Here is a 14,328-nt window from a genome sequence, read left to right as displayed (position 1 = left end):
AACAGTATTAAGTCGTGGAATGAAAGTAAAGAGTCTCCAGAATGTTTGGTGAGGATGTTGGTGTCGCATCGATGTTCATTTCTGCAATTTTCAGAGGTTCATTGTACTTAAGCTGCAGCTCAACCTATATTTTGCAAGTAGTGAGACCAGAATAGTAGGATTTTCTCACCTTTTATGAGCTGTTCGATAGAGTCATCGAATTTAAAATACTGAGCTAGGTCAGGATCGAATCCCAGGCATGTCAGCATTGCAGCTTCTCTCCACCTCCAAAGGTAGATAGGTTGTTTTCTGATAATTAAGTCGTCTATTAATAATTTTAGTCCCTGAAAATTAAAACATTTTCTTTAAGTTGTGTGAAAGAGGAGAATCAAAAATTCTTTGAACTCAAAGGGCAGTCTGTGCATTTTTAACACAGATTTTATGTTCTTTGGTGCAAGTTGTCTTCTAACTTTCACCGAAGCTAAAGAAACAGATTGGTCATTTCTTGCTGAAAACTTGAAGAGCAGAATTGAGGGGAAAGCTTTTTTTCCATTGGAGCAACAAATCTATAATTGTATAAGTTACTTAGTTGCAAAATGGAAAAAATTTACCGGAAACCATAATTTTCAACTGGGAGTTTGTAAAATTCTGCTTGTGACAGTATCATATGCCATTAGCATCTAAGTATCTACTTACATCATACAACTTTGTTTTTTTTTTAATTTTTATACATTACATGTGCAGCTGTTGTCAGATGTAAACTACATATTCTCATCTTCCAATTTTCATTCATAAAAAATAATTTTTAAATGCATCAATATATCGACGGTGAAACTACCAAACCACGTATCTCGGTTTGCGACGTCGCAGACTTCCTGTCATACTTTATTTTTTAAATGAAAAACTACTTAACATCCAGTCTTGAAAATTTCTGTGATTTTTCTTCTTTGTGCGGAGAAAATTCCGTGAAAATTTCAAGGAATGATATTGATTTGGTTTACTTCAAAAAAATAAAATGTGAGCGTAGATTTTTAAACACCGCAAACGAGATACGTGGTTTGGTAGTTTCACCGTCGATATGCAATAAACGCCCATTCTAATGTTTGAGGTTCGTCGACATCATGCGTTCTTCAATCACGTTTTATTGCACCTAGCTCCTGTAAAAAAACGATTTTTATTATGTGCACGGTAAAATTCAATTCGTGAACTTACTTTAGCCATCGTAGAATCTATAAAATGAATGTGTGTGCCATAAACAACGACCGGAGCTAAACTGTTTCGTAGATGACAACTGTCGATTATGAGTTGTCTTAGATAATCTGCAGCAGGGAAAACTAAACTCTGGGTTGGCGTGACCAGTAATACTTCTTCACCTTGTACCTGCAAAGAAAATTAAATAGGGAGGTTGAGCATGAGTGACACAGAGTACAGGAAAAAATTCAAACTTCACGGGAGGACATTTTCTTAAAAAATATGCTGTATGATTATTTAGGTAGGTAGATGGCCAAACGATTACTCTTTCTGGTTTTGAATTTTGAATTTTTTTTAACTGATTGTTTCATTGACAGAGATTGTATCTTTGCCACCATGCATTAAAATCAGAATAAAATGTGACACAAATTTCATGTCACTGTAAGTGTATAATTCAAGTATTTTTGAATTCCACATTAAATCATTTTTTGTTTATGTCAATGTGTAAAAAACCAATCTAAATCATGAAGTAAAAGTTACGTGAATGAATAAAGGTTGTCTCTTACGGTAAGCCATGTTAGGGAGACTTTTGGTCTTGCTGAGCTGTAGAGAATGAATAAAATATTGACTAGAATGCCGATTAACATTCCATACTCCAATCCTAGCAGCAGACACGAGAGCAAGGAGGCAAAAAGAGGAATTAAGTCAAGCTCTGGAAAAACAAAAAACATGGAATTCTTTTATAGTAACGTCAAAGTTCTGTTGCTCTTATGAAGAATGTTATATTCTACTTAAAAAACTAGAAATTCTGAAGAAAGCATCATCAAATTAAAAATAGCATGAGTGATTTAACACTCTTTCAGTTTGGTATCTCACATATTACACATTCTGAGTTTTAGGTACCCAGTTAACTCAGGAAGTGGTTTCTTGTTTTTTTAGTCGAGAATCCTCTTTTATATTATGGTGTATTGATATGTTCACATGCTCATTTTTGCAGGTATAGTTTTGGCTACTTACCTGTTTTTGAAATCGTTCAGGGATGTCATGTATTGATTGATCAATTTAGGAATGGTAATTTTGAATTGATTATCTCAAGACATCTATTTTTTAGCCCAAATAATCCTTTATCAGGCAAATCAAAAATCTTTTGGAGTCAAATTTTGTTTTGCCACAGATCCAAACCAAAGAAAAATCTAAAATATTGTTACGGACAGTGTGACAAATACCAGAAAACTTACTTTTTGTATGCCAAAGTGTGTACACAATTTTATATTCTATCATGTGGAACATAGCAAAGAAAATGACTCCAGCCAATGTTGCTTTTGGAATGAAGAAAAACGTAGAAGTAAGGAAGCTCAGTGACAATAACACCAAAACTCCTGAAAAGTAAAACATAATAGGTACGATCATATGTAGGTAACTTAAAGTGTGATCCTTTCTGTCCGAAGGTTCAGAATGAAATGTGCGTTAACTTCAAAATAAAGTATGATCAAACATCATGAGCACCTAGTTGAAGTGGTCTACCTATTGATTTGAACAACTGACATGTCTACTTAGACTGCTTTTGGAGGTCATGGAAAGTAGACTCATGTCAGCCCTCTCTTAAGGTCACCTTCGGACGCTCTGATTTAGTTCAGCAAAAAATTCAAATTTCCTAAATTTAGAAACCTGTTTTTCATTCATTTCCTAGATGTGGTCCTGAAATTGAAAGTTGTCAGTAAGAAAACGCCCAATTCTTATTTTTTGAGACAAGCTTGGTCAATTTTTTTTACCCAAATTAATTTTACCTTAATTTTTGTTATTTTAAAATTAGGAATCCGTGCAATTGGCTCCTTGGCTAGTTCCACTAGGCCCTCTGTATTCTCGAATTTTTTACATTGACTTATTTCGATTTAACTCGGGGTGATTTAGGTACATATTTTGCGTTTCTGAGCGCTCTAACATCTTTTCAAAGATTGAAATCACAAAAAATTATACTTTTGTTAATTTAATGTCAGAGATTAATGAACAAGCTCAGTGATTTATGGGTGAAAAATCTATAAAAATGTTGATATCTTTCAAATTTGAATAAGGGAGAATCAACTTTAACATTCTCACCAGTGAACAAACCGCCAAGTGGTGTGCATACTCCAGATGCATTGTTGACTGCTGTGCGAGTGAAAGAGCCAGTTGTTGGGAGAGACAAGAAAAAGGATCCTAGAATATTACTGAGTCCAACAGCAATCATCTCTTGAGTCGCATCAATACTTTTTCCCTTCGCTAAATTTCAAAAAAAGAAATGTACCATTGTGGAATTGGGAATAATATAGATCATCATAAGCCTTATGAATGAAAAATATGTAATATTTATGCAATGAGCTCCTCAATCTCTGATGTTTAAAATAATATCATCAATTAATACAGCAAAATCTTGATTGCATTTAGCAAAAAGGAACCAGCGCAAAAACTGTGTTGTTTAAATGTTGCTTCTTCATAATTGTCAAAAAAGTCTCTCAAAATAGCAAATAGTTTTTACATCCCACCAAAAAATTGTTCATTTCAAATTGAAATAATTTTGTAAATTTTAATACTGTACATATATTTATTATTTTTAAAAGAAAAAAAGAATTTGTACGGTTTTGAAAACACTGTAATCATGCTGGTTCCTTTTTGCTAAATGCAATCCGTTCATTATTCTCCTCTGGCATTCCTCATATGCTCTTGACCGTAGGTAAAAGAAAGTTAAGTTCCTTTGAAAATTTCCCAGAATGCAGGAAATGTCTCTCTAATATTCATGTGCATCTGAGTAGAGAGATAAATGCAGAAATTCCAATCAGACCCAACGGGCCTCTGAAAAAAAGAGAATCAGATTATGGTATGTAAGCACTTACCGAATGCCTTGGCAATGGCAATGTGTTCTAATACTGAAACCATAGGCACTGCAATGAGAGCTGACTCTAATCGTGAAGTCATGTCAAAAAATGAGAGTGTTTTATTATGTACAACTGTGCTGAATGGTGGGGGTTGAAATGGAGGAAGACCACTGTCTACTGGACCTAGAAACATGCATTTTGTTTTAATCATTTTTAAGAAATACATATATCTTGTTTCATGCTAGTTTTGAGAGATAGACCCTAATGTATAAAAATTATCAGATCATTGGATGAACTTTTTTTTCTTTACTCAGCACCTAATCCTGTATCCAATTAATTGAGGTTGAATGAGGTCAGCTGAGAAGTACAGAGACCAGATATTAGCCCAGGTGTACTCAGCAGCATTCCTCTGCATCGCGAGTTTGGAGGGATTAAAAAGTTAAATTCTCATATCATCCTCATTAGTATAAAATCATGTGAGTAACATGCATCGCATAACGCCTGTGGAGCAAAGTGATTCCCGAGGGGTTGGACCCTGAAGCAGTCAGGGGAGGTAGCTGTCCAGTTTATTTGAAAATAGGTATGAGTTTGGTTTTTTTGAGATTGTCTACTTAAGACCATGTTTCATTAAGTATCCATTTTTCTTCTCCCTAATTGTTTATAAGGGAAAATGGATCAAACAAGAGAATGTCAATGATATATATTCCTGCCAGGGCCAGATTTAGTAGTAACGGAACAGTAGTAGGTGGCCGTGGGCGGCAAACTTGCCGCCCATGGGCCGCTTGTATTTTTCCGCCCTCTTCTCATTCGTTAAGTGAACGTGCCGGTGGGGGAGGGGTGTATGAGACGCGTTTACTCGTGTTGGGCACAATTTTTGTGAAAGCCTTGTCAACACTAACAAAAAGTTCACGGAACTTCACGCGAAAATTAAGTACCGTAAACGGATGTTCGTACAAGGCCTTTCATTTATAACAAACGAACGAGAAAATTATGAAAGAACAAACATTAATGTGGTTCAATAATTTTAACTTCCGCCGCTGCGCCGATCGCACTGTGTTTGGCGCAATGCGTGAAGTATCTATGCAGTCTTGATGGCGCTATGCGTTTCACGCCGACTCGCCGACTGCTGCTGACCGCAATGTGTTTGACGCAATGTGTGAAGTATTCATGCAGTCTTGTAGGCGCTATGCGTTTCACGCCGACCGCGCGCTGCTAACCGCACTGTTTGATGCAATGCGTGAAGTATCCATGCAGTCTTGTAGGCGCTATGCGTTTCATGCAGGCCGCTGCGGGCGTCTCCTTTTCATCTCAGTCCTCGTCATCATTGCTCCCTACGCTGCTCCGCTCAAGGTCAAATTGCGTGTTTGGTTTGTCTCTTAACGCGACTAATTAAAGGTGTTGTCTCTTGTATCACCGAAAGACGACAAGATTAGAAATTACTACACTTTTGCTCTCGGGAAATGAGAGATTTTGTCGCATTTTCTCGTTTGTAATTTATTTTCTAAATCCGATTTTTTCTCCTTCTTTTTTGATACCTACATTCAAAAAGATTTCAAAATTTGCCGCCTCCTACATTTTGCCGCCATGGGCTGCGGCCCATGTGGCTTCCCCTTAATCCGGCCCTAATTCTTGTGTATATGTGTATAGGTATCTAAACTGAGCCCGCCTCCTCCCGGTGTCCTCCTATGGAAATTATTAGTACTTAAAATCAGGACTTACCTGTCAGTTTGAATGGCTGGAATCCATTTTGAAAAAATATGAAAGCCAACACCGTTCCTATTAGAACCACAATGGCGTTTTTTGCGAGACCAAAAAGCCACAAGAAGTTATGAAGAATTTTCCGAGCAGTAGTCACCTCCTCTTGACATGGAGCTCGCGGTTTAAAATGCTAGGAACAGTTAAAGTTACAAACTTCATTGAAACTAGGTACATAGAAATAATCGGATGTGTGAAATAGAAACTGCAAAAGTAGCACATAATGCAAAGTATATTCATGTCGAGTACCTACCTATCTCTCATCCTTTGGTATAGGTAATCATTTATATTATCAACAAGCAATGAGTTGAAAGTATTTTGTCCCCCCTGATTTTGCCGACAAAAAAAGGGCTCAGTAAATGCAAAGCCATAGCCATAGGTAATTAAGACCCCTTCTGTATTTTTTTAAAGTGCAGATTGGGTAGATATAGTAGTCCTCAAAAATGTGCAGCATTTTTTTTTTTTTTTTTAAGAAGGAAGGAAAAAAATCCTGCCTTTTTTCCTATTACCTACTTTGTGCTCAGCCTGATTCTCTGTGCGAATAAACAATCTAATCAAAGAGTATCCACACTATTGGGACACGGTTTTGGGTGTCATAAAACAGAGAGGTGTTTTAATGTAGATGGACTCGTAACATCTTTCTTCAGGACGGTATTGTGGTTCAGTGCAGGGAGAAACGAACAAAAGAGGTGTCTACTTACATGGATCGCTGTTAAAATTATGATAGTGACAAGTCCAAGAGCTGAATCCCCTATGGTGAATGTTTTGTAATTAGCAAATAAATTCTCAAGACTAGACATGAATGAGTTTGATGAGCCTGACAACCCAAATAAAGGTTTGATCTGAGAGGAGGCAATAGTGAGAGCTGCCGCAGAAGTGAAGCCAACGGTCACCGGCAAAGAAATAAATTCAACTAAAAAACCTAAGAAATCACAAAAAAAGCACTTTAAATTAATCAAGCATCTATAACAAGCACTCATATGGGTTATGTCTAAAAATACATTAATTTCTTGTGCATTAGCCCAAAAGTGCAAGAGGAGTGTGTCGAGACTCACCCCAAAAGCGAAAATACCTAAATAAAGGAAAACTCAAGGAGAAATATTTATACAAATTTTTCGACGCCTTACCCAGGATTTTATAGGCGGAACTTTAGGCTGGCTTCTTTGAATTACTTTGTCATTGATTCGTTTTTTATTTACCCGGTCAACTAGTGCGCTAGTTCGATATTACTCTGAGGCAACGTTAGGTGTGAGAGAAACATGCAAAGCGCCTTTAGTTAGTGCCGCATGCGAGTGCAACAATCAATAAACAAACATTCAACGCCTGGATGCAAATATTCGGGCTCCACGGATGTCCGTGTTGCATACGCACGAAAGTGAAGGCGTTTTGACTCTTCAGGCATTCAAGATGCTTCACTCGCGGCCCTCGACGCAGCGCAACGAGGAGCGGGCAGCTCTGTGAGAATCCAAAAAGACAGAGCACCCTCAATGCTTCATTTTTGGTGCAGAGATATCTCTTGGACTCAAATAGTTATTTTAAAAATTATACTCAGCACATCGCGATGTCAAAAAGTGAAGCTCGATACGTCGTAAACCTGTGTGCAACTATTCGTGCTGAATAGACGTCTCTGTACTATGAAGGAAGGATTGATTTGGATCCTCGCAGTGCTGCCCACCGCCGCGGATGAAGAGGTGAGTGCTTGGAGAGTTAAAACGCCTTCACTCCCGTGCGTATGCAACACGGACATCCGTGGGACTCGAACATTTGCATCCTGCTAGGCGTTAAAGTAAAATTCGTTAAATGTTGTCACATGTGATACTAACGGAGAAAGCTGCGCTTGCGTATCTTACCTCTTAATTTAGTTCCAACGTTGCTTATTGTGCCGACGGAGTGACCTATCACTGATTTTAACGTGGCTCTGTCAATTTTCCGAAAAAAGGTTCTGCACGGTATTTTATTATTCTTATCCATGCCTGTATGCTCCTACCTTCCTGACTGATCTACCTTCGAGTCTTTTTATCTTCCCTGTTGTGGAATCATTCGTCTTAAAAATCTTGGTAATTACAAAAATGGTGGAAATGGTGGAAAAATTACGGTAGAAATTTTCAACAAGACTCACCTAAATGTAAAACTCCAAAAAGTAAAATTATACAGCCGCTAAGAAAAGTGAGGAGAACAGAGAAGGCCGGTCCATATAGTTTAACATATTTGCCGGTCATCAGAGCCATAATCGCCGTCGGCCCAATTGTTATGTCCTTACAGCTACCAAAAAATATGTACATAAAGCAGCCCGCAAAAGCAGAATACAGCCCATACTGGAAAAAATAAGAGGTGAAAAATACTTTACATCATAATCCCAACCAATTGCCAGAGGTAAGTTCATAAATGAAGTCATTTGTAGCGGACGAGTCCGACACTCACATTCATAGGTTTTTATTTAAGTAATTAATTACTTTGCAATCAAATATTCAAGCGGATTTGCCAGATGGTGTCTTAGAATTTGACTGTTTGACTCTCGCAGAAAGTTGAACAGAGAGAGCAGTTGAGGGCGCAGAAAGTTCTTTAATCTTCAGTGTACGCTTTCACCATGCAGCAATCCTTAAATTTCCTCACGCACTATTACACAGCGCGATCGGAGTGATTTCACCAGAAAAATTTTCGCGGTTGAGGTAATTTTTATTAAAAATCACTGCGGCAATTTTAACGAGAAAAATGAGCGCAATCTAGGAAATGTCAACAAAACCCTAGCGCATCTACGGTTACTTACACGAAAGTCAGTAGGTAAGCAGTAATCTATACATTTTTTGTAAAATCAAAGCATTTGCAGAGTTTCTAGCAAAAATGACTTATGTACTTGTTGTTGTTATGTACAACACGCTGCCGTTGACGCCTTGAATTAAACTTATCGCGGGCAATAGAACTAATAAAAAAGGCGCGCCCGTGCGCACTCAATTTAGCGCCTTCAACGTCGTATGCATACCTCAAGCGCTACACCGTTACACATATGCTAGGGTGTGCAAACCTGTGCATACTGTGCCAGCTGAAGTGCACACCGCCCGCACCGCGCACCGCGCACCGGCCCTCTCGTGGCGATTCTCACTCTATACAGGTACACTAGAAGGAATGGACGAAACGGTGCCGAAAAAAAGTGAGGTTTCAATTTCTCATTCACAAGATATTATCGTTGAGTTACACAACTCCGTTTAATTTGTCAGTTACTTAACTTTAAATGCATCAATTTTTTAGCGAATATTAGCCGGCATAGTGCATTGTTTTTGCACCTTATCTTCGTGGGCAAGCGTCGCAAATTCCTACAATGCTGCCGTTGCGCGTGTAATTAGTAACGATACGAATTTCTGCTTAGTCACAACTCACTTGGACGTATTTCTACCAAACAGACCTATGTGCGGGTGAGAAATATGGGGTGTGCTCGTGGAAGCTGCATAAGAAGCAATGTAAAAGTGGGCGTGATTCCTTTTGAAGAATTGGAAAAGCGGGATTTTACATTCTATCAAACAGACCTATGTGCCAACTGAATGCGAGAGTCATGAGCCGCGGGCATGGCAAGAGAGCGTTGTGAACAGGGCTCATGAGTTAAAGACGCCCTCCAACGATCACCCAGTTGTGCCGGCGCTCGTTCGTTGCCGTTGACGTCACTGGCGCTTTATTATTCTCATTCACTCTTACGCAAAGAGAACTAACGAGCACACCCCATATTTCTCACTTGCACATAGGTCTGTTTGGTAGAAATACGTCCACTTTTGAGTCAATAAACTCACTTTTGAGTCAATAATACGACGAACGTGTTTTTTTCCGAATGGACTGCAGTCGGATGCATGCGTCGTTTAGACAGAATATCGGTAGTTTTGCCAACCCACGTCAAAATTTACAATCTGTATGTTACTGACGTTCTCCTTTTCAGAGGGAAAAGGTTCATTCGAGCATGATTTTTCCCTCAGAGAGCTTGCTGCTTGGTGCATAACACTAGTTACGACCAATCAGGGAGACGTCTGTAGACGCTGTTTTGGTCTGATTGAACCCATCATCAGTGCCTCGGAGTTCAATCTCACGAACAAAAATTTCGCTTCACCAAAATTTAGTGATAGTTTGTTCGATACAATATACCGAAAACTCGGCTGTTATGATAGAATTTTTATTCACATTGTATAATCAACCCGTCCCTGTTAAAATTTCGCGAGGGAAACGATAGTGCCATTGGTTTCACCGCACATGCATTATGTATGGACTTAATTTCGCAATTCGAAACTACAAATTCTGGCTCAGTTTAGAAACAACGTATGTGCTTTTTGACTCCCCATGCTTATACGTGTTTTTACAGCAGAGCTCAAAATTATAGCTTTCATAACTGCAAAATGCAGTCCATATCGTCACCTTCCGGCCAAAGTACCACGAGCGTCATGCGACGTTTCAAAATTTTCGCCGCCATTTTATTTTTTTACAGAGAGATTGATCGTTGAATGTGTTTGAAAATGTCACTGAATTGTATCGGCAGCGCAAAGAGAATTCAGCGAAATTTTCGGACAGCTTCGTTGAACAATTTCTCTGTAAACAATTAAAGTGGCGACGGAAATTTTGAAACGTCGCATGGGACTTGTGATAATTTAGCCGGAAGGTCACGATATGTGAATGATGTAAAAATGGAGGGTACCTGGGGCGGAAGTCCGGCTACTACGGCGTAGGCGATGCCCTGAGGGATGGCGGTGAGACCGACGGTGAGACCAGCGATGAAGTCCCTGAGGAGTGTGTTGGTGGTGTAGGTGGGAACCCACGACAGGATCGGAAGGCGCCGTCGGAGGTTCGATGGGGTGCAGCAAACCGACGCAGCCTCGTTCATCGTCATTAGCCAGTTCCTCTCGTTCTCATCCACAAGACCATCTGAAAAACAAAGTCGAAAATCAGGCCAAATGACAACGAGTTAGAGATTTCAAATTTCCTGTCCACGGAGAAAATTAAAATCAATTTGAAGTTATTTTAAATCGGTTACTTAAAAAAAACTCTCATTATTATGAACGCTCATTTACATGAAGAAAACGCCATTGCAATTCTGAAATTTTGCAATTGAGCCAAGTGTCACGGTAGCTCCACCGTAGAAATAAGTTACACGGCTCTTTCGATGTTGCGCACCTACGCACATCACTTGCGCGCCTTCAATTTTTGAGGTAGGCCAGAACACATCCTCCTTATACACTGCGCTTTGTTCGGTGATTTGCGTCTCTTGCTTTGTTCACTAATATGCGTAGCTCCAACCTGACGATTTTGATGTTGCAGCTTTTCCTAAAGAATCTGTTTTAATTTAAGTACAAATAGTTCACTTAAGTTCTTTGAGAAAGCGTCTTTTTCCGTGTATCTCTTCTGAGGTACGATACGAGCCACTACATGCTCAGAAAAAAATTGCTTGAAGTAAGCACAGAGTTAGTTTTGGTTTTTCTGAATTATACATAGCACGAGAGAACTTCATACATATCACACTTATAGAAACTCTCCTTATCACATACTCAGGTAGGCACATGGAATGAGAAAGAAAGGAAAGATTTGAACTTTATCGAGCGCGTGTTTCTAACGAAGTGAGAGGGGTTGAGAGGAGCAATATTTGGATGTGGCGAGTTGATGAGAGGAACGGTAATAACATCAAGGAAAAGAAAAAAAATAAACAAACAAACAAAATACCCATTAATTTCTCTACATATGTAGTCGTGTTAATTTTTGACCTTGGGATCTCAAACCACCCGGAAGCTGATTATTTAGTCGACGCTATTGAAAAATAGAAAATAAATTGCCTTAAGTTAAGGGGCAAACTTTCGGATTAGTAAGTAGCGCAAAACATTATTTGACGTCCTACGTGTTTGCAGGCACTATCGTGAACTTTACTCAAATTGCATACCTAGTTAGCCGAATTTACTGTTTTAAAACCAATGTTGTGAATTACTTTTGAAAAATTTTTGACTTGAACCTCCTGTGTCAAAGTTGTCAACAGGTGCGACAGGTGATAAACATCTAAGTTTGACATCAATTACTCCTTTCCTTTTCTCACCCGCTCCCATCTACGTACCTACTTTCTTTAAGAGCGCCACCATTTTTTTTGGATCTTACCTAAAGGTTTTATGTGACGTATATAAGTAGGTAATTGCTGATGTCAGTTTTCGAAAAAGTGCGTGGTGCGCATTGCAGGTTCCGAAATACATAAATGTGCATTGACGTTAGTATCTGTCCTAAAATATCGGTGAAACATTATGTATACCGGGGAGCTCCAATACTCGCCGACATTCGATGCTGACAGTTAACGCCATCTTTCAACCAAGTTCCATACTAACGTCCTATCACGTATTGTTTAAAGAAAAAACAAGAAGAAGTAGAAGAAAAAAAAAAACACTCAGCGCACGAAAGTTGTTAGGTACCTACTTAGGGAGACGGATCTGTCAAGAAGTCTAATTTATATTACAGATTTAAGTATAAAGTGTAGATGGGTCTTTTTTAGGTTAACTCACCGAATCTGATTCCGTCGTCCCTCAGAACGTCGTAGCTGCTAGACATTTCCCGACAGCGCAGAGAATAGAAATAAAACTAAACCCGCGAGTTAGCGGACACGAAAAACAGGTGCGCGGATTAAATTTTGAACGATTTTTCCATCAGTTATGGAACGGATAAAAATCCTATTCATTCGATAAAAAGAATTTTTCAAACCCGTATCGGTCGTTACAAGCAAAACATAACCGCGAGACTCAACCGGCCTCGTATATCTGTCTGCTCGTTGCATAATAACACAACGCCTCTGGTTGCCTACTTGCGTATTATAAAATTTGCAGATAATTTTTTTCTAAGTGTTACGTGAAAGCGGGTGGAGGACCGCGAATAATTTATTCAGTTCGACAATCTGTTCTATTGTGATCGTCTCGTCTGTAATCGCGGCAAATTTTACTCTGTAGTTATGTTTGATGGTCCCTTAATTTATTTTATTAAGTCATGTGGCACCGATGCAGACTTCATTCCGTGGTCGGCGGTTCTGCCGCGCCAGCAAGAGTTGATTCAACTTCGTGGAGGAGCGTCATGCTCGCAAGAGCGCCATGTAGATACGAACCTCGTTGTGCCAGGAGCGCAGCAAGTGTTGAACTTTAGGAGGAAAAATGCCAAAAGATGAAGCCGGAAAATGCGTTTCTCTATTGCGGCTTTTTTAAATTTGCGATTTTTTTTTTTTTTTTTTTTTTTTTTTTTTTAATTTACCAACATTTCTTTTTGAAAGCTGTGAATATTTGAATACCTGCGAGAGTGCAGGACTTAGGATGACCCAACTTTGAGTTTTTCCCGTGAAACCTTTTAACGAGGAAAATTCATTTCACGCAGGATTTTTCGCAAAATCCTGACAGAATGAAGGAAAATGCCCACCACTTCCAAACTTGGCGTAAATAAATACATTAGAGGTGTCTATCACCTGTTCAGATTTTTTTGGGATGCAGATACTTGTGTAATTATAGGTATACCAGATGCGCGGCGCAAATTTCAGGAAGGAAAGAACTTCTGCTCTTTGCTACTAATATACGTACCAGACTTTATTATGCATATTAAGTTTACGCATTACATGCCCCCATTACATTTTGTCAAAAAACTAATAGTCATCGTGTTTGTTCCAAAGTCCGCGCGATTGATTAGGATTGCTGTATGAAAATTTCGTACAAGTTTTCCCAAAGGAAAAAAAATCCGAACAAAGGATGATTCATCAAAGTAGGTTAAATAAAACTCTACAAATCATGCTTAGGTACCCAATACTTTTGCGATTTCGAGGGCCGGAAATGCTGAAGTACCTCTAAGTAATGCATTTTTCGGAATATTGACGATTTGAGGCAAAAATCAGTACTTAATGGTTTTTCTTCATCGCGGCACACCGATTCCGGAATAAAAATCAATAATGCTTTTCTTCATCGGCAAAACAGACAACGCTAGAATTAAATTTAGGAGCAGTGAGAGAGACAGTCACCTGAAAGTTCAGTTAGTGTCGCACGCGACGGATACCAATCGAATTTGATCATAACGCCTGGCGGCCTGGATGCAACTATTCGAGCTCCATGGATGTCCGTGTTGCATACGCAAGAATCTGAAGGCGTTTTGACCTCAGACACCGCCTCACCAGTGGCGCTCAGTGGAGCGAGTCAATGAGACGAGCCCGACAAAATGGGGAAACATTAAAAGCTCATATCGATGTCAATACGGAATGTAGAAGTTTTAGAAGTAGTTTCATTGATTTTTTCGTAAAATTTCCTTCAAGACACACCCCATAAAATGTATAATGTGAGGAAATGAACATCTCAATTTGCAGCTTTAGTCGAACATTTCATGTCCAACGTTTCTGAAAGGCACGTTTCTTTGTGCGGCGGGTTTTAAGGCGACGAATTAAAATGGCAGAGTGCCTCTAATCCGTCCTTAATACTTTGAAGACATGTAGACATATCTTAAGCGTGAATGGACCACTAGACAAGGTACGAATCTAAGCATTCTGATACATGCTTCTAAACCAAAATTTTACGTAGAACACGGTTAG

General features: G+C 39.0%; 1 protein-coding gene across 2 annotated transcripts in view; it reads right to left on the bottom strand.

The window, feature by feature from the left end:
- The window catches only part of LOC109043642 (sodium-independent sulfate anion transporter), a 31,437-nt gene that overhangs the window by 1,788 nt on the left and 15,321 nt on the right, over positions 1-14,328 (bottom strand). The window contains exons 1-11 of one of the 2 annotated variants that reach the window (XM_019060926.2): positions 12,284-12,535; positions 10,447-10,673; positions 7,897-8,092; positions 6,479-6,699; positions 5,742-5,910; positions 4,041-4,205; positions 3,268-3,429; positions 2,409-2,549; positions 1,737-1,882; positions 1,192-1,359; positions 170-323 (exon numbers count right to left, since the gene is read on the bottom strand). In XM_019060926.2, the coding sequence (XP_018916471.2) occupies positions 170-323; positions 1,192-1,359; positions 1,737-1,882; positions 2,409-2,549; positions 3,268-3,429; positions 4,041-4,205; positions 5,742-5,910; positions 6,479-6,699; positions 7,897-8,092; positions 10,447-10,673; positions 12,284-12,329 (1,795 nt within the window). In that variant the 5' untranslated portion in view covers positions 12,330-12,535. Of the gene's footprint in view, positions 1-169; positions 324-1,191; positions 1,360-1,736; positions 1,883-2,408; positions 2,550-3,267; positions 3,430-4,040; positions 4,206-5,741; positions 5,911-6,478; positions 6,700-7,896; positions 8,093-10,446; positions 10,674-12,283; positions 12,536-14,328 lie in introns of those variants that run through there. The other variant, XM_019060925.2, reaches the window with a different exon arrangement.

Source organism: Bemisia tabaci, chromosome 2 (genome assembly GCF_918797505.1).
Source record: "Bemisia tabaci chromosome 2, PGI_BMITA_v3".
Taxonomy (NCBI): domain Eukaryota; kingdom Metazoa; phylum Arthropoda; class Insecta; order Hemiptera; family Aleyrodidae; genus Bemisia; species Bemisia tabaci.
The sequence above is the reverse complement of the archived record's forward strand: the minus strand, read 5'-3'. Positions and strand labels throughout refer to the sequence as shown.